We start from the raw sequence: 19,836 nt of genomic DNA on the forward strand, positions 1-19,836 counted from the left end.
CTGGACTTGAAAGAGGGGCAGGCTTAGTATGCAGCCCTCCAGGCAGCGTCTCCTATTGGCTAGTTTAGGTAGGTCCCTGCTAGCATGCTGGTTTTTGTGGCTTGCATTCTTCCATGCCTCTCTCCTCATGCTTTGTATGGGGAGCCTAGGAGCCTTGGCTTTGTGGATCACGGTGGTGTTGCTGGATTTTCTGTGTGTCATAATGTTCAATGTTGCAATGCCTAAGTCCCTTCCTGGATGCCACCCTAAGCCCTGGTCTACACTAGGACTTTAGGTCGAATTTAGCAGCGTTAAATCGATGTAAACCTGCACCCGTCCACACAATGAAGCCCTTTATTTCAACTTAAAGGGCTCTTAAAATCGATTTCCTTACTCCACCCCTGACAAGTGGATTAGCGCTTAAATCGACGTTGCCGGCTCGAATTTGGGGTACTGTGGACACAATTCGATGGTATTGGCCTCCGGGAGCTATCCCAGAGTGCTCCATTGTGACCGCTCTGGACAGCACTCTCAACTCAGATGCACTGGCCAGGTAGACAGGAAAAGAACCGCGAACTTTTAAATCTCATTTCCTGTTTGGCCAGCGTGGCAAGCTGCAGGTGACCATGCAGAGCTCATCAGCACAGGTGACCATGATGGAGTCCCAGAATCGCAAAAGAGCTCCATCATGGACCGAACGGGACGTACGGGATCTGATCGCTGTTTGGAGAGAGGAATCCATGCTATCAGAACTCCGTTCCAGTTTTCGAAATGCCAAAACCTTTGTCAAAATCTCCCAGGGCATGAAGGACAGAGGCCATAACAGGGACCCGAAGCAGTGCCGCGTGAAACTGAAGGAGCTGAGGCAAGCCTACCAGAAAACCAGAGAGGCAAACGGCCGCTCCGGGTCAGAGCCCCAAACATGCCGCTTCTATGATGAGCTGCATGCCATTTTAGGGGGTTCAGCCACCACTACCCCAGCCGTGTTGTTTGACTCTTTCAATGGAGATGGAGGCAATACGGAAGCAGGTTTTGGGGACGAAGAAGATGATGATGATGATGAGGTTGTAGATAGCTCACAGCAAGCAAGCGGAGAAACCGGGTTTCCCGACAGCCAGGAACTGTTTCTCACCCTGGACCTGGAGCCAGTACCCCCCGAACCCACCCAAGGCTGCCTCCTGGACCCAGCAGGCGGAGAAGGGACCTCTGGTGAGTGTACCTTTTAAAATACTATACATGGTTTAAAAGCAAGCATGTGAAAGGATTACTTTGCCCTGGCATTCGCGGTTCTCCTAGATGTAGTCCTAAAGCCTTTGCAAAAGGTTTCTGGGGAGGGCAGCCTTATTGCGTCCTTCATGGTAGGACACTTTACCACTCCAGGCCAGTAACACGTACTCGGGAATCATTGTAGAACAAAGCATTGCAGTGTATGTTTGCTGGCATTCAAACAACATCCGTTCTTTATCTCTCTGTGTTATCCTCAGGAGAGTGAGATATAATTCATGGTCACCTGGTTGAAATAGAGTGCTTTTCTTCAGGGGACACTCAGAGGAGCCCGTTCCTGCTGGGCTGTTTGCCTGTGGCTAAACAGAAATGTTCCCCGCTATTAGCCACAGGGAGGGGGGAAGGTTGAGGGGGTAGCCATGCGGTGGGGGGAGGCAAAATGCGACCTTGTAACGAAAGCACATGTGCTATGTATGTAATGTTAACAGCAAGGTTTACCCTGAAAGAGTGTAGCCACTGTTTTATTAAATGTGTCTTTTTAAATACCGCTGTCCCTTTTTTTTTCTCCACCAGCTGCATGTGTTTCAATGATCACAGGATCTTCTCCTTCCCAGAGGCTAGTGAAGCTTAAAAAGAAAAAAAAAACGCACTCGCGATGAAATGTTCTCCGAGCTCATGCTGTCCTCCCACACTGACAGAGCACAGACGAATGTGTGGAGGCAAATAATGTCAGAGTGCAGGAAAGCACAAAATGACCGGGAGGAGAGGCGGCGGGCTGAAGAGAGTAAGTGGTGGGCTGAAGAGAGGGCTGAAGGTCAAATGTGGCGGCAGCGTGATGAGAGGAGGCAGGATTCAATGCTGAGACTGCTGGCGGACCAAACCAGTATGCTCCAGTGTATGGTTGAGCTGCAGCAAAGGCAGCTGGAGCACAGACTGCCACTGCAGCCCCTCTGTAACCAACCTCCCTCCTCCCCAAGTTCCATAGCCTCCACACCCAGACGCCCAAGAACGCGGTGGGGGGGCCTCCGGCCAACCAGCCACTCCACCACAGAGAATTGCCCAAAAAAAAGAAGGCTGTCATTCAATAAATTTTAAAGTTGTAAACTTTTAAAGTGCTGTGCTTAAAGTGCTGTGTGGCATTTTCCTTCCCTCCTCCACCACCCCTCCTGGGCTACCTTGGTAGTCATCCCCCTATTTGTGTGATGAATGAATAAAGAATGCATGAATGTGAAGCAACAATGACTTTATTGCCTCTGCAAGCGGTGATTGAAGGGAGGAGGGGCGGGTGGTTAGCTTACAGGGAAGTAGAGTGAACCAAGGGGCGCGGGGTTTCATCAACGAGAAACAAACAGAACTTTCACACCGAAGCCTGGCCAGTCATGAAACTGGTTTTCAAAGCTTCTCTGATGCGTACCACGCCCTCCTGTGCTCTTCTAACCGCCCTGGTGTCTGGCTGCGCATAACCAGCAGCCAGGCGATTTGCCTCAACCTCCCACCCCGCCATAAACGTCTCCCCCTTACTCTCACAGATATTGTGGAGCACACAGCAAGCAGTAATAACAGGGGGAATATTGGTTTCGCTGAGGTCTAAGCGAGTCAGTAAACTGCGCCAGCGCGCCTTTAAACGTCCAAATGCACATTCTACCACCATTCTGCACTTGCTCAGCCTGTAGTTGAACAGCTCCTGACTACTGTCCAGGCTGCCTGTGTGCAGCTTCATGAGCCATGGCATTTAGGGGTAGGCTGGGTCCCCAAGGATACATATAGGCATTTCAACATCCCCAACAGTTATTTTCTGGTCTGGGAATAAAGTCCCTTCCTGCAGCTTTTGAAACAGACCAGAGTTCCTGAAGATGCGAGCGTCATGTACCTTTCCCGGCCATCCCACATTGATGTTGGTGAAACATCCCTTGTGATCCACCAGAGCTTGCAGCACTATTGAAAAGTACCCCTTGCGGTTTATGTACTCGACGGCTTGGTGCTCTGGTGCCAAGATAGGGATATGGGTTCCATCTATGGACCCACCACAGTTAGGGAATCCCATTGCAGCAAAGCCATCCACTATGACCTGCACATTTCCCAGGGTCACTACCCTTGATATCATCAGATCTTTGATTGCGTGGGCTACTTGCATCACAGCAGCCCCCACAGTAGATTTGCCCACTCCAAATTGATTCCCAACTGACCGGTAGCTGTCTGGCGTTGCAAGCTTCCACAAGGCTATCGCCTCTCGCTTCTCAACTATGAGGGCTGCTCTCATCTTGGTATTCATGCGCCTCAGGGCAGGGGAAAGCAAGTCACAAAGTTCCATGAAAGTGCCCTTATGCATGCGAAAGTTTCGCAGCCACTGGGAATCGTCCCAGACCTGCAACACTATGCGGTCCCACCAGTCTGTGCTTGTTTCCCGAGCCCAGAATCGGCGTTCCACAGCATGAACCTGCCCCATTAGCACCATGATGCATGCATTGGCAGGGCCCATGCTTTCAGAGAAATCTGTGTCCATGTCCTGATCACTCACGTGACCGCGCTGACGTCGCCTCCTCCCCCGGTATCACTTTGCCAGGTTCTGGTGCTGCATATACTGCTGGATAACGCGTGTGGTGTTTAATGTGCTCCTAATTGCCAAAGTGAGCTGAGTGGCCTCCATGCTTGCCTTGGTATGGCGTCCGCACAGAAAAAAGGCGTGGAATGATTGTCTGCCGTTGCTCTGACGGAGGGAGGGGCGACTGACGACACGGCTTACAGGGTTGGCTTCAGGGAGCTAAAATCAACAAAGGGGGTGTCTTTACATCAAGGAGTATTTCAGGCAGGACTTCACGGAGGGTTCCAATAAGAAATGGTGCACCTAAGTTATTGTTCTTATTGGAACAAGGAGGTTAGCCTGGCCTTTGATTGATACATGGCTAGATTTACCTCACTGCACCTTCTCTGTGAGTGACTGCAGTGTGACCTAGAGGAATGAGTCCCCTAGACAGGGGAGGAGGCAAATGAGTACAAAACAAATCTGGTCTATTTCTTGTTTTGATCCACTCCATCTATCTTTTACATCTTTGGCTGGCAGCAGACGGTGCAGAAGGACTGCATGCCATCCACATCTCATGGCTGCTCAGCAAAAGATGGTACAGTACGACTGCTAGCCATCCTCCTCTCTTGCCTGCCTGGCAGAAGATGGTACAATACGACTGCTATCAATCTTCATCTCTTGCCTGCCCGGCAGAAGATGGTACAGTACGACTGCTAGCAATCCGTATCGCCTGCCTGCGCACCATAAGACGGTTCAATAGGACTGACTGCAGGACTAAAGAGAATGACCTGGTCAAGTCACTCCAAATTTAGTCCCTGCGCCCATGTCTGTCCAGGCGCTCCCAGCCGACGTGGCCAGGAGCACCTCGGACATGACGATGACGGCTACCAGTCGTACTGTACCGTCTGCTGCCACAAGGCAAGGGGTTGCTGCTACTGTGTAACAAAGCCGTACTGCATCTGCCAGCACCCAGGAGACATAGGGTGACGGTTACCTGAGCAGGCTCCATGCTTGCCATGGTATGGCGTCTGCACAGGTAACTCAGGAAAAAAGGCGCAAAACGATTGTCTGCCCTTGCTTTCACGGAAGGAGGGAGGGAACGGGGGCCTGACGATATGTACCCAGAACCACCCGCGACAATGTTTTAGCCCCATCAGGCATTGGGATCTCAACCCAGAATTCCAATGGGCAGCGGAGACTGCGGGAACTGTGGGATAGCTATCCACAGTGCAACGCTCCGGAAGTCGACTCGAGCCTCGGTACTGTGGAAGCACTCCGCCGAGTTAATGCACTTAGAGCATTTTCTGTGGGGAAACACACACTCGAATATATAAAACCGATTTCTAAAAAAACGACTTCTATAAATTCAACCTTATTCCTTAGTGTAGACATACCCTAAGACACTAGGCAGTAAGAGTCCCCACTTGCTAATGTAAAGGATGTTTGTGAAGTTTGATTTACTAGATGTAACAGGAGCCATTGCATTCTGGGAATACTGACCTCTGCCATGTGACAAGGAACCGTTTGTAACTCTAATCCATGTCACGTGAGTGGGGCTACAAGCTAAAGACTAGCCTTACCATGACTCCTGGCTGTCACACCTTTATTACATTTGGGTCAGGAAATATACTGCTTCCCATGCCACAGCACTGGCTCCTGTCGCCTGAGCCCTATCCAATACTTTATTTCTGAGCTTTGGCAGTTGGCGTTTATGTAAGTGATGCCACTTATTTGACTATGAACAGCATAATTTGAAAGGGGGGCCATTAAGGTTTGGAAATGGAGTCCAATTTTTTTCTAAATGTTACCTACCTTTTAGATCCACATGAGCAGAACTGATAATGAAGAAGAATTGTGACAATTACAGAATGAATTTGTTATTGGCTAGATACTAACTGAAATCCTTCCCTTGAAAATAAGGGAGACAATTACTCAGGTCTTTCTCCATTTTGCCGATGATTATTTCTTTACTAAGTGTGGAAGGACAGTAATATCTTTGTCATTACAACCTGACACAGAACAAATTTGTTTCCAGATTAAGTGATTTGAAGTTGCTGTCTCAATAGGTGTTTAATTAAAACCCATTCACATGGAAGAAAGTAAAACACACTGATTTAATTACCAGTGTACTTAACACTCCCACTCAGAAAAAGAATAGAAGTTGCAAGATTTCAGTAAAATATTGTCGTTTGTGGAACTCCTCAGGTTTAAACACAGATGGTGTTTTCTTCCTTTTCCATGCAATGTAGTTTTTATTGGAATTATTTTGTTCTCCCATGAGAAAGCAAATCAAGTTTAGTTCTATATTCATTTCTACTTATTTATTGTGATAGCACCCAAAATATGGTGGGTAGAGACACATAGGGAGACTGAGTCCCTGCCCCGAAAGATTATACTCCAGAAGAAATATTTATATTCCTTTAGTGGGAGCTGAACAACCTATGGTATTATAATCAAGCACTCATAGTGTTGAGTTATGCTTGCAACATTGTTGTTATGTCCAGTGTAGCATTTTGTATTCTAGACCTTGCTATTACTCCCATTTGGCCAAGCTGCCTTTGACTTCAATGAGAGCACAATCACACTCTGTTTTAGGCCCAAATCGTTGCCTTTGCAGACCCCTGGCTAGTAGGAAGAGTGAACGCCGGTCTTTCCCACCTCTTGTCTTGGGATTCCCTATTCAACAATCTGTTCACAGACAGTGGGCTCAGGCAGGACTAGGGTGGTGCCAGTCATCACCCCCCCACCACAGAAAAGGTAATGCTAGCAGCCAGCCCAAGGGCCTTCAGCACACTAAGAGGTGGCTGGGGTCTAGGGTCTGTGTGATAGACGGAGGAGTCTCTAGCAACAAGAGGCACAGGATCTGCACTGCCATGGAGCTGGAGGAAGCTGGGAGGTAGTGCAAAGGCACAGGGCCTCTGTGCAGACTGTCCCAGCCCAGACTGAGCAGCATTTAAGCAGTTTTTCCCACTTCAGTTAGTGTGTACTGGGGAAATGAGTGCCTTCTGGCTTAATCTCCAGCAGCCTGTATTGCTTAAGAATGAAAAAGCCACCCAGGCTCTATCTCTCAAATCTTTCCCAATAAAACCCCCCTAGATACAAACTCCACTGAGTTTCACTCATTTCGGGGGAAGATTCCCTCATTTGGTTCATTTTAAGGCAGTTTATAGACTATATCACTGATATGGTAAAGCGCTGGCTCTGTGTTTTAATGTGGCATTATAAACTGCATTGCTAAATTTTTGAAATCTCACTCATTCAAATTGTCACCGTCCTGCCTATCCTATAAAAAACACAAAATTATGAAGCCATCTTCACTGGGAGGAGAATAAAGAAAAGAAGGAAATTAGACAAATATATTTGGACCTTACTTTTTTGTTACTCAGCTGGAACCACTACTGTGGGTGAATTCACAGATCAGTGCTGTGGCCTATACACCACTAAACGCTAAACATTTAGCCCTCATGTGACATATACCTTTTGCTGGCTCTCTGCGGAGGGGTGAAGTTCACTGTGTGTCCTTACATAACCCCTGTTGACACTCTATATTTGTATTTGCAAGTTGTCCATGAACTGTGGCCATGTTTGTACAACAAGGAGCAACAAGGATTTGTGGACTCTGCAAAGGGTCCATCTAACAAAACCAGAGTGTCCCCAGATTCTATTGTTTATTCTTAGCTAGTTCAATAAAAAGAATAACCTGCTATGTTCCTGGTTGCTTTGATGTGCATTCTTTGTCTTCAGTTCCAACAGACGGCGATAGTTCTGCTGGGGGACCGGACGATGGATATGAGCCACGTGGCCCAGCAGAGGGCAGCAGGCTAACAGAAGATGCTGCTGTCTGTAACCAGGTATCTGCTGCCGGCCGCTTTCTTTGGAGGATATTTGGTTTGCGTTTATCACTGTCACACCCTGAGATCCAGCCTCTTTGATGTAAGTAGCCGCAAAAAAGCGAGGCGATTTTGAGAAAATCAGTACATGCTGAGAATAAAGGTGGGAGAGATATAGAAGGGGAAAAACACCAGGACCTGTTTAAAAACTCTGGTTCCCAAATTGCGGCATCCTGTGAGACCAATGCAAGGAGAGGCAGGGTCCCTGTTCTACAAAAGTAGATGAAGGGGGAGTGGAAATCCGTTTGGTTAGATCGCTTGAAGGAGAGGGAGGAAGGAGGGTAAATAAAATAACTGGCAGATGAGAACAAGAGGCTGGGTTGTGCAAGGAAACCCCTTTCCTGTAGTGGGGTGTGATGCAGGTAGGGAAAAGGGAGCAGATCCCCATCTAGAAACAGACCAGGAGGGAGGCCAGTTCTAAAGAAACTTTGGGAGTGTGCCCTGTTGTTGTCCCTCTAATATCCTGCCACCCAACATGGCTACAAGGTGGGTGAGGTAGTATCTTCTTCTTGGTCCAACTCCTGTTGGCCAGAGACAAAAGCTTTCCAGCTTACACAGAAGGAAGAGCTCTGTGTAAGCTCCAAGAGGGGCTCTCTCTCCCCAACAGCAGTTGGACTAGTAAAAGCTATTACCTCACCCCCACCTTGTGTCTTTGATTGGGAGTGGAAGGGTTGCCCATCTTTGCTCAGGGTAGGGCAGCGTGGGAAGAGGGTAGTCCTAGCAAAGAGGCAGGACTACCAGCATCTTCACTGGTATCAATTCCCCTATTTTCTCCTAAGGTGGAAACAAAATGTGCGTCGGCATGCGTCTGTGCTGTGCCCCTCGGGGTGTACTTTTGTGTCTGTGTGTATATAAAAATAGTGTATCTGTGTGTGTATACATATATCTGTCGGTGTATGTCTCTGGGTCTGTGTGTGTACCTCTGTGTATGAGTATATCTGTGTGTCTGTCGGGGTGTATTTCTGGGTATGAGTATCTCTGTGTGTGTCTCTGAATATCTGTCGGTGTGTATCTGTGTGTACGTGTGGGTCTGTCTGGCGGGGTGTATCTCTGGGTATGAGTATCTCTCTGTGTCTCTCTCTGACTATCTGTCGGTGTGTATCTGTGTGGACGTGTGGGTCTGTCTGGCGGGGTGTATCTCTGGGTATGAGTATCTCTCTGTGTGTGTCTCTCTGAATATCTGTCGGTGTGTATCTGTGTGGACGTGTGGGTCTGTCTGGCGGGGTGTATCTCTGGGTATGAGTATCTCTCTGTGTCTCTCTCTGACTATCTGTCGGTGTGTATCTGTGTGGACGTGTGGGTCTGTCTGGCGGGGTGTATCTCTGGGTATGAGTATCTCTCTCAGTGTGTGTACATCCGTGTCTCTCTGTCTGGCGGGGTGTATCTCTGCATGCGATTCTGTCGGGGTGTGTGTATCTCGCGCAGCCTGGCTGGCTGTAGCTCCGTCTCTCCGTGTGTGTCCGTGTGTCCGGCTGGCTCTCCCTGCCCTACCCCGGCGGAGGGCAAGCAGGGAACTGAGCCGCTGCTCGGCGCTCTGCCCGGGGGACCGTGGGCTGGGAGGGAGGGAAGCTGCTGTTGGCACGGGGCTGAGCCTGTCCCGCGGAGCTGGACCAGCAGCTGCCCCGGCCCCGGGCTGTGTGGGCTGCTCCGTGCCCGGGAGCGCGGGGTTCTCTGCACTTGCGGGGCCGCTCCGGGAGGGTCGCCCCTGGCGCGGGGTGTCCGCTGAGCCGGGCCTGCCCCGGAGGGGCTGCCCCGCTGGGGCCGGGCGCGCATCGCCCTGTCCGCCCCCCCCCTTGGCAGAGCGGCTCTAATGAGGTTCCCAAGTGCCCCCCTGCGGCCGAGAGCCTGTGCGCCCCTCGGAAACCCGCTTTGATTTCCGCCGGGCTGCACCTAGCACCCGGCTGCTAATTCCCCTGCCCTTCTTGCAGGGAAATCCTCGGGAATTGCCTCCGCAGCCCCGGCACCAGAGCGCGCTTCACGTGGGGGCCCAGCTGCTGGCTACCCGGCGGATGGGTGAGAGCCAGGGCGGAGCCCCCTCGGGCTCCAGCCTGGGCCGAGAGAAGAGACCTGTTGCGGGCTGGTCTCCTGCACTCTCTGCCAGACTGGGCTGAGGCTGAGCGCTCAGGCTGATGGAAAGAGAGAGCATTTTAATTCTCTCAGCCTAGGTAGGATGGACCTGCCCCCCTGCCTCTGCCCTCATGGCCAATAAGAAGAGACCCGGCTTGACACCTGCCTATATACAGAGGACGAGAGCAAAAGCTTCAGCACTGATCTGTGCAAGGGGGGGGTGGGGGGAGGAAAAAAAGAAAAAAAAAAGGGGGGGAAGCCCAGGTCAGATAAGGGGGAACGTTTGTACTATAAAATCCCCAAAGACTATGACTTCCAGTAAAATTGAGATGCCAGGAGAGGTGAAGGCAGACCCTGCAGCTCTGATGGCATCTCTGCATCTGCTGCCTTCTCCCACTCTCAACCTTGAAATCAAATACACCAAGGTAAGTTGTGTTCATTTATTCTGGCAGGGAGCTCACAGCTTTCCCTCCAGAAGAGGGATTTTGCTTAACATCGGTTCCAATCTGCCCTAACCGACTTCAGTGCAGAGATAAAAAAACTGCCTTGAAACACTAATAAAGGAAACGGATTGTTGTAGCCCTGTAACCATCTGGAAAGCCAAAGGATAATAGAAAAGCAAATGAGATTTGCTGAGGTTGGCTGAACCATTTCTGTGCTTCTTTAAATGTTGTTTTCCACAAAACTGATCAGTTTTATTTTCAGTGTAGCAGTCAGTGCTTCCCTTATACATTTCAGTTGCTCCTGATGGAAATCAGAGGAGGTTATACATACTTCTACTTCTCAATCAGAAAATAAAAATGTTTTCTTTATTGAAATGGTCCATGTACCCCTGGGACTTTTTTACAATTCCTGGAGGGCTCTTAATCCTACCAGGTTGTTACAGTCTTGAAACAGGTCTCTTGACTAACTTCCTCAGTATCTGAGTATGCCCTTGAAATGACATTGTTTAGAGGGCAAATTATCTTAACATTTAAGACATATAGTGTCATATTATATTTTCATTAAGGCATGGTTAAGAATTATCCAGTTGGGTCACGGTAGATACATACTCAGGATTTCTATATTACATTATAGAACTGAACAGTTTCCAGAGGCTAAAACAGGCTTTTAGACCAGTTGTTTGTAAATGCAAGTTCAATTTTTAAATTTTGTTTTCATGTTTTTAATCTTTACACCTTTAGTACCTTGAACTGAAGTATGTTTTCATTTGTGCTGGAGAAATATCAAATGCATTGTATAAATAGATTCCAATGTTTAAGATTTTATTCCTAATTACTGAGTAACTTAATAGGAAAAGAAAACATATTAACATTAGAAAAAGGTGATAACATTTTTATCTACTGGAAATACACCTTCAGGTGTCTTAGCACTGATAGGAAACCCATGTTGGCCAATCCATTGTAATATTTTCTTTCCAATTATCACTTTAAAAGCTTTTTGTCTTCCTTTTTTTAAGCCAGTGCCAAAACGAATTTGTTCTCTAATTTGTTAGTTATTCCATGTTTTAGAAGTACGTTTGAGGGGAAACTCAACTACTTTAGGCTTCATAATTTTTTAATGAGAAACGAGATATACAAATTAAGAGTGCGTATATTTGTTAGCTTATAATTTTCCAGAAGGTAATTTAAATGAAAATAAAAAAAGTACATGGGTGTTCGAGGGTGATTGCTGTGTCGTTGTAAGAACAATGATATTGAGCAAATATTTTGCATGAATTTTATTTATCGCTTAAAGTTATTAGTTCTTGTATTATAAAATGTGTGTCAGGTATTATGAGTACTCTTTGAATGATGTGCTTATCCAAGTCAGTTTGTATAGTAATTGTGTATACATTTCTCAACTTTATGCAACTGGGAAGTTGGTTTAAAAATCTTTCTAAAGTATAATGCAAACTTGTGAGTGGCCATGTGCCTCTTTTTTGTTTGAAAACATTACCAAGGAATATAAACTCTAATCATTTAGAATGCAAATGCCATAATCTCAGAAGTGTGAGAGTTCTGACAGATTTTAGCCTAATGGTTGAAGTAAGAGAGTTCATTTTTCAGTATTAAAGCAACAACAAAAATGTTTCACCAGAATCTGAATTATCAGGTAACTCGTGATTGCCCTTGAAGAAAGAAGTTTGATATAGAAAAGGTACCTTTAGTATTTTATTTGGCATGTCGTCTGTCTCTGTTTTTCTGTCTGTCTCTATCTCTTTCTCCTCCCCCTCCCTTTTCTTTCTCTCTGCAGGAAAGACAAGTGATTTATAGATAATTGGAGTCTTCAATTTAGAGTCTTGTCTTGGGCAGGACTTTTATCCAGGATCCACTTTCCCACCTATTACAAAGAAAAACAATCAGAAATGAAATAATGGATTGAAACTTGATTCTTTCATTTGGGGGAGGGGTCACTTCATGTCTTAAGTGACAAACAACTTCCATAAACAATAAATAATGCTAGACTAAAGCACTTTACAAAAAACTTGTAAAATCAGGCATCTGTGAGCATTTCCAGCAGCCTCTCGCCTCCTGCTTGTTAGCTGAGACCTTTAAACACACAAGCAGTGCTCAGAATTCTTGAACTTCTTATTACAGTTCTCTCTGAATGTAAAGTCTTAACCATTTCGGAGTTAATTCTTTACATAAAATAAAGGTACTCATGGTAATGCAGAGAAATTAAAGTTACTTGAATATGTTTTTTCTAGTTAAGGATTGCATTTCTGCTGTGTTTTAAATTCTAAATTTGAAAAATGCTGAGGAAATTTTGTTAAGTCTAAAAGCTATTAGATTTCCAGGGAGCCTTAAGTCAGAATCAATATAGATTTAAAAAATGTGCATTGAAAGAAAGTATTACTTTTTTACCCAGAAATCTTTAAAATAGTAGGACATATATTATTTTCCTAGGAAAATACCACACTGTTAAGGACCGTTGAGTGACATACATAAAATAAAAAGAACAGGAGTACTTGTGGCACCTTAGAGACTAACAAATTTATTTGAGCATAAGCTTTCGTGAGCTACAGCTCACTTCATCGGATGCAGATGAACACGGCTGCTACTCTGAAACCTGTCATCATACATAAAATAAACACTGCTTGTGTTTGTGTGTTTAAAGTTGGGTGTATTTCCACTAGTTAGCAATCAAATATCATAAAATTGTTTCTTTAAAGTATTAAATGCTAGATGTAGTGAAATGAATGAGCAGAGAATGTTTGCGTTCTATCACATATACTTTTGCTCCATGTTTTGGAACATGCACACTGTACATTTCTTCACTGATCAGGAAAAAAAATATTTGCAATGACTGTCAGTTTCCTGATGCACAAGTGCAGTTTTCTTTTAATGTATGCTGTAGTTTACTCTGCATTCCATCCTCAGAAGGGAATGTAGTCTTTTTAAAAACTAGTTGTAGAAATATATCGCCCTAGATCGGGCACTATAGAAAATGACTAATTTAATATGTAAATAATAGGAAAATGCTGGAAGAGAAACAGCCAGATTCTGTCCAAACTTAAACAAGATTAATGTCCACATTTAGACAGGCTTACAGGTTAAGGGTTAAATATCTCCCCTTCTGATGACACCAACTGAAACTGCTATGTGCAAGTCACTTAAGATTTTCAATATAATTATTATTTTTTAACCCTGTTCTTCATTTCTGAGCCCCATATAAATATGTGGGGAGGAATCATTCCCCCAGGCTCACCAGAGAGGAGGGTCTTCCCCTCTTGCATAGAAGCAAAGTCATTCTGCAGTTCTGTTTTTCTGCCTTCCTCATCCCCCTGCTCCAAACCTGTGGAGACCTCTATCAGTCCAGGGATCCATGAGCAGGGAAGGGACAGGCAGGAGGGAATGCCAGGCTGATACACACCCTCTCCCTGGCAACAAGCAATCAATCCAATTGTGCCATCTCCATGCTGGGAACTCCTCTAAAATGGGGTGTTCCAGGAGCATCAGATGTTGAGGGAAGCCGCAGCAGTGAAGCTGCAGTGAAGCTATGCCGTCTGGGCGTTCTGAGCATGGAACCGTGGAGATCTGTGTGTATCTGTGAGGACTCTGTGGGCTCCAGAGTCTGAACCTCCTTATCATTTGATCTGTTCTCCTATCTAGATATTTATATGGCTTCGCCAACACAATAATATCTGAGCAACTCTCCAGTGTTTAAAAATAGACATGGAATTATTCCAATGGAACTATTTCCCCTTGCAGAGTTTTCCTCCCCTCAGGCCACCTCTGGTGGTTTTTTCTGCAGGAATTCTTGATCTCTTGCTGTTGTGTAATCAACCCTGTTTTATAGAAAGGACTTCTGATGTTAGGTTTTAACCAATAAACACCCCCCAATTTGAAAAAAAAATGTAGGTGTTTATCTAATAAACACTGGAAAAATATCAGAAATGGTTACTCAATTTATGTTGACTTCACCCCTTTCCCATTACAGTTTGTCATTATATGGGCACTATTGCTGGTCCCTGGCTTGTATCTACATGAAGCAGTAACGGGGATGTGATTTCTAAAGTGTACTAATGTGTTGCACATTAATTGGTCTGTGTAGTCCCTGTTGGTGGGCAGTAAAGGTTCCTTACTGCACTTTAACATAAATAGAACCTCAGAATTACGAACACCAGAATTACGAACTGACCCATCAACCATACACCTCATTTAGAACCGAAAGTACGCAATCAGGAAGCAGCAGAGACAAAAAAAAAAAGGGCAAATATAGTACAGTACCGTATTAAATGTAAACTACTAAAAAGGGGGGAAGGAGTTTAAAAAAGAAAGATTTGACAGGGTAAGGAAACTGTTTCTCTGCTTGTTTTGTTTAAATTAAAATGGTTAAAAGCAGAATTTTTCTTCTGCATAATAAAGTTTCAAAGCTGTATTAAAAATGTTGAATTGTAAATTTTTAAAATAACCAGAATGTTTTGTTCAGTGCTCCGAACATTTCAGAGTTACGAACGACTTCCATTCCGAAAGTGTATGTAACTCTGAGGTTCTTCTGTAGTGCCATTTGAAACAGTGCTATGTTAAAGGTCAGTAGGGAACAAATGCACTGAATGCTAAAACCAATGGTTCAGTAACAAGGATAAAGCTTAAACTAACATGTAAGTCATTTTTATACATATAATAAAAATTAAAGTAGATCCTGTTTAGTCAAGAATTTTGGGAAGTATCTCCATAAAAAATCTTCATTACCGTATTAAAGAGAGAATCCCCAAAACCTGATTTTTGAACATCTACACAGAACTCAAAAATTGCTAAAAATAAACCCTGAAAAATAAAATTAATAAATCCTGTTAAATAGAAGCCCTATGTACAGAGCATTGTCATAGTGATTTTAATAAGTCACATTGACAAGAAAGGACAGGGTGTGGTTAAGTGCTGTGAGCTGGAATAAAGAGCCAGGCCTCCTGGGTTCTTTCCCCAGCTCTGCCACTGGCTTGCATAACTTTGAGTGAAAAGCTTCTCCCTCTCTGTGTTTCACTTTACCTCTGTATAATGGGGATGATAATACTCAAGTTGATGTTGAGTTCTAATTCTTGTTTGCATGGCATTTTTAGCTTGATCTTGAGCTTGAGTAAGAATTGCTAAATTAGGTCTCTTGAGATCCTCTGATAAAAGGACTGTAACAGGATGAAGTTGCTTTATTACGAAAGGAGTGAGTATATAGTTCTATTAATGGCTCTTTGTTCAGAAAGAATTATACATTAGGATTAGGTGAATAGACTGATGGCCATATTAAACCTGTAACAGGGATCGTCTTCCACTCCTAAACTATAAACTAAATATAGACCAGGTACAGTTCAGACAATTTAGCCAAACTGTAAGCCCAGCCCTACAGTAAAGCAGTAAAATTACAGAGTTTGTAATAGGGATGGGTAAGCGACTTCTGGTGAAATAAGAACTGAACAGAAACATTTGAGCTTCCAAAAAAGTAAGTGTTTGGGGTTTTTATTGGTTGCTGCTAAATTCTCTTGCCCATCTCCACTCTGTGACATTGCCTAGACCCTTTTCCTGAAGGTTTTCTTCCCTGCTGGAGATTCTCAGAGTAATTTCTTGACCAAAACTCAGATTAGGGGTGACAGGGAAGATGATTTATTTAGAATGTGTTGAACTGAAGCAGAAGGTTTGAAAAAAATCAGGTGAGTGGAGTTCTCCCTAGCTATTTTTATCCTTTGTGGTAGCAGATCCTCTTTGGGTTGACGTGTCTTGTTTCATATAAAAAATATCATTCTATCCGTGTAACAGGCCATTATTAGCTGGCTAATTTCTTGTAGATTTATTGGTAGAAGTTGCTCCCAGGGAAGCATTTGAATGGGAAGGGGTTAGTGGCCTTGTGGGTCAGCTCAGCTGGAAGATTCCAGGACTAGGGGGTACCTGGATGAAAGACAACCAGAGATGAGATCTGAGAAGTGGACAAATAGAACCCTTTTCTGTGTGCCAGCCTGGGTGGGGGTTTGGCTACATCTCTGCCAGTCTGCCCTCTGTGCCAGCATGGACTGGCAAAGTAGCTATTGGATTTGATGCCATGTGGATCCACAGGCCTAATCTCTCTGCACTAGGAGTATGCTGGAACTGATCAGTGGACCAACTGGTATGTAACAGTCTCCCACTGTGACCAGGTCTAGATGTTTCAGAGAAAGGTGCACTGAACTGTGCAAAACTATATTGTGGTCTAAAGGGGAAATTTCTTCCTGACCCCTGATGCTTTGAAGCTTGAGTATAGATAATATAATTGAAAATGCTATTATTTTGATATAAATATCTTTATCTGTTCTAAGACTCATAGAAGTTGGAGACTGAAAAGGCCTGTTAAGTTAGTCAGCTAATCCATCTGCCTGACAATGCAGAATTGCCCACCACTCCTTAATCAGATCCTATACATGTTGTTATCTACAATAAACTGAATGTAGTATTCCAGGCGAACACATTAATTCCATTGTATATATCTTCCTCTATTCACTTCTTTGTGCTGCACATTAAGAGATGTCTTCAATGAACTGTCCACAGTAATGGCTAATTCTCCAGAGGTTACAACTAATTCAGATTCCATTAATTTGTACTAGTAATTTAAATTCTTCCTTCCAATGTACACTGCTTTGCACTTACCTATGATGAATTTCATCTGTTGTATTGTTGTCCAATTACCCAGTTAGGTTAGATCCTGATGGAATTTCTCACAATCCCTTCCAGTCTCTTGACTACTTTGAATATTTTTCATCTGCAGCCGATGCACCTCACTGTTAATGATCTAGTGAACAAAGATATTGATTGCCACTAATCATAGTAATGATCCTGGGGCACCTTTCTATTAACCTCTTTCCAAAGTGAGAATTGTCCATTTATTTCCACTCTTAGCTTCTTATCTCTTAACCAGTTTTTAATCCATGACAGGACTTTATCTCTGACCATGTGGTTACTAACTTTCCTTAATAGCTTCTTGCGAAGGACTTTATGATCAAAAGCCTTTTTAAAGTCTAAATAAATTATAATCACTGATTCTTCTCTGCCCATCATTTGGATAATTCTTTTAAAAAAACTCTTTAACGGGTTACAGAGACACAGTGGTAGAAGAATCTATATCAGTTTGTTTGTATAGCCAAATGGTTCATAAAATATCACTGGTTTTTTATGATTTTTCTCAACTATTTTTCCTAGTACTGAAACAAGACATTTTGCAATTTAATTTTTCATCACCTCATTTTTTAAAAATGACTGTTTTTCATTGGTTTGTTTTAGTTTTTCCAGTATAAGAGTACCACTTCCTCCCTGAAGCAAACAAAACTAAAAGCACAGATGCAGAGACAAAGATACACAGCTCAAGAAAATGAACGATTGCATAGGCTAATGTGACTAATTCATTATTATAAATCAACATGGATGCATCAAAATTCAACCTGGCTTAAAGAGATGCATTGTGACAGCCAAATCGTATATTTATAGAGAAGTACCACTATCATGGGGCTATGTAAAGACAAAGTATTTTTATTTATTATCAAAGAAAGTCAATTTCTTCAGCAAATTAAAGCTCTTGAGCACTTTCATGCTGTTTGCATATAAATCTCCCTCCACCTTCTCCTTTGGAAAGGCATCCTCAGTCAAGTGATGTGGGTACCTAGGAACAAACACAAATAAGTGGCTAAATTGGCTACTTAAAGACTTTTAAACATTATTTGTATTTTATATAATATATTAAAATGATGTAGCCTAAAAAGTGATTGCTTTTTAAGGACCTAATCCTGCATTATTTGCACACTCATTATTAGTGAAGGGCTGGCTGCTCTGATTGTATATAAGCAGCTTGTTTCACCCAGAACACAAGAACTTCCATGCTTTGGAATCTGTCAAAAATCATAACACCCCTGGCCAGTGTTTTCTATTATTTTTAATAATGATCTACACTATGTGTAGATAAGTGTGACATTTATTTAAATTCATACAATGTGATCAAATTTTTAGTGCACAAACAATTCATTACTTAAATATGCAGTACAAATCGCCACATAAAAGATGAAACAAAGTCAACAACAAAAACAGAATTCCTCCCCCTTCAGTAGCACTCCGAACCCTGCCCAGAGGGTGCCTGGTGAACTAGATTTTGCAACATGACCTGAAAATCAATGCATTCAGGTGTTGCTGGACTGAAGTAGGAGTAATTTTCAGAGGGAAAGGCCCTCCAGTGAAAATTCCCTCACACCCCACCTGATCTCAACTTTCACAATAAAATACAAGGAGAGAGGTGGTCTCTAGAATACACAGGACTTACTCCATAAAGCAATTAGTAGGTCACAGTCAACACTCTAAATTGCACTCAGAACCTAAGTGGAAGCCAGTGTGACCTATTGAGCAAAGGTGTAATGCAGTCCCTATACACAATATCACTAAGTATGCACTGAGCCACATTTTAATCCAGTTGCAGTTTCCATGTGGTCTTCAGGCGTAGTCCATAGTGGAGTAACTCAGTTGCAGTAATCCACGCTGGAGGTGGCAGGGGCATAGAGAATTGTAGTGAAGTCCATCTCTGACTGAAACGGTTGCCACCTTTTTGCCAGCCTCAGATGAAAAAAAAAAAAAGCACTCTGGGTCAATACCGCTCTTTGCTGTTCTCTGGACATCCAGTAGCAGGCAATGACTGAACAATCCCAAAATTTCAAATGTGGGTAATAAAAGGTGCCTTTCAACACAAAGGATCTCCAAACACACCTCTCTCTGTAAAATACTTTACCCGTCACTGAAGTGAATCCACTTCTGGGGTGCAACACATTAGCTGCGTAACAATGCAGAGCAACACAAGGCTGAACAGTTTGAGACAGGAAGTGAAGAATACTAGTGTCAGTTGAACTTGGAGAGGATTTTAGGAAGGTAAAATGTAATTACCCAAACTAAAATGTGACCATAATACAAAAGCTAACAACCCTACCACCCCTGGGTGGAAAATGCCACAGGATTTTAAATGACAGTGTTTGGTCAGGACCTCAATTCTTCATTTCATCTGAAATATGACATCCCTAGCAGCACCATGCTGGGGCATTGTTTCAGTACTGGCTCAGTGGGAAGTATGCCACATACTAAATCACCAACTCCACTTTTAGCAGCACCCTGGGATTTCTGAGGAGGTTTCTCATGCAATTACTGGCCGGGCCTCAGCCTGATTAGGTTGTGAGATTTGAGGTAGGTTAGCATTCGGGGCTGCTTGTAAGATCTCAGAATTAATCTCTTTACAACATATATGAAACAGTGGCACCCTTGACTGATAGGTTTCAGAGTAACAGCCGTGTTAGTCTGTATTCGCAAAAAAAGAAAAGGAGGACTTGTAGCACCTTAGAGACTAACCAATTTATTTGAGCATAAGCTTTCGTGAGCTACAGCTCACTTCAATGGATGCTGTTTAAATAGAGAAGTAAAGAGCAGTCCCTAGGACAGGTATTTCCCCATTCTCTTCTGTGGTGAAGACTTATGACCCCCCTCCTCCACATCCCCGTTCTTTAATTTAGGCCCTGACTGCCTAGAAAGTCTCCTAGCTTTGTGTGCTTCCAGCTATGGGTATTATTATTATTTTATTATAATATGGTCAACTTGAGACACACAAAATCAGGGGCCAGTTCTGAAAATGTCAGTCTTAGCTTAGTCTGCGGCCTCCTTTATTCTGCCCTTCACAGCCAGGTTGTCT

At 43.9% G+C, this 19,836-nt stretch overlaps 2 protein-coding genes and 1 long non-coding RNA gene across 3 annotated transcripts in view; 2 read left to right on the forward strand and 1 right to left on the reverse strand.

The window, feature by feature from the left end:
• Nucleotides 1-716: 716 nt before the first annotated feature.
• On the forward strand, nucleotides 717-1,992 carry LOC144930892 (uncharacterized). The gene is made up of 2 exons (XM_078854463.1): nucleotides 717-1,188; nucleotides 1,777-1,992. Exons 1-2 carry the CDS (start codon nucleotides 720-722, stop codon nucleotides 1,860-1,862), a joined length of 555 nt encoding a protein of 184 aa, XP_078710589.1. The 5' UTR covers nucleotides 717-719; the 3' UTR covers nucleotides 1,863-1,992.
• Nucleotides 1,993-9,945: 7,953 nt separating this feature from the next.
• The window catches only part of ALDH1A2 (aldehyde dehydrogenase 1 family member A2), a 66,899-nt gene continuing 57,008 nt past the window's right edge, over nucleotides 9,946-19,836 (forward strand). The window contains exon 1 of the mRNA XM_073303757.2: nucleotides 9,946-10,109. Within this exon, the coding sequence (XP_073159858.1) occupies nucleotides 9,993-10,109 (117 nt within the window). The 5' untranslated portion in view covers nucleotides 9,946-9,992. The remainder of the gene's footprint in view (nucleotides 10,110-19,836) is intronic.
• On the reverse strand, nucleotides 10,330-13,683 carry LOC144930893 (uncharacterized). The gene is made up of 3 exons (XR_013636368.1): nucleotides 13,375-13,683; nucleotides 11,828-12,006; nucleotides 10,330-10,428 (listed from the first exon to the last, which is right to left on the reverse strand). It is a non-coding gene; the product is annotated as an uncharacterized LOC144930893 (long non-coding RNA).

The sequence above is a fragment of the Lepidochelys kempii genome, chromosome 10 (assembly GCF_965140285.1).
Source record: "Lepidochelys kempii isolate rLepKem1 chromosome 10, rLepKem1.hap1, whole genome shotgun sequence".
Taxonomy (NCBI): domain Eukaryota; kingdom Metazoa; phylum Chordata; order Testudines; family Cheloniidae; genus Lepidochelys; species Lepidochelys kempii.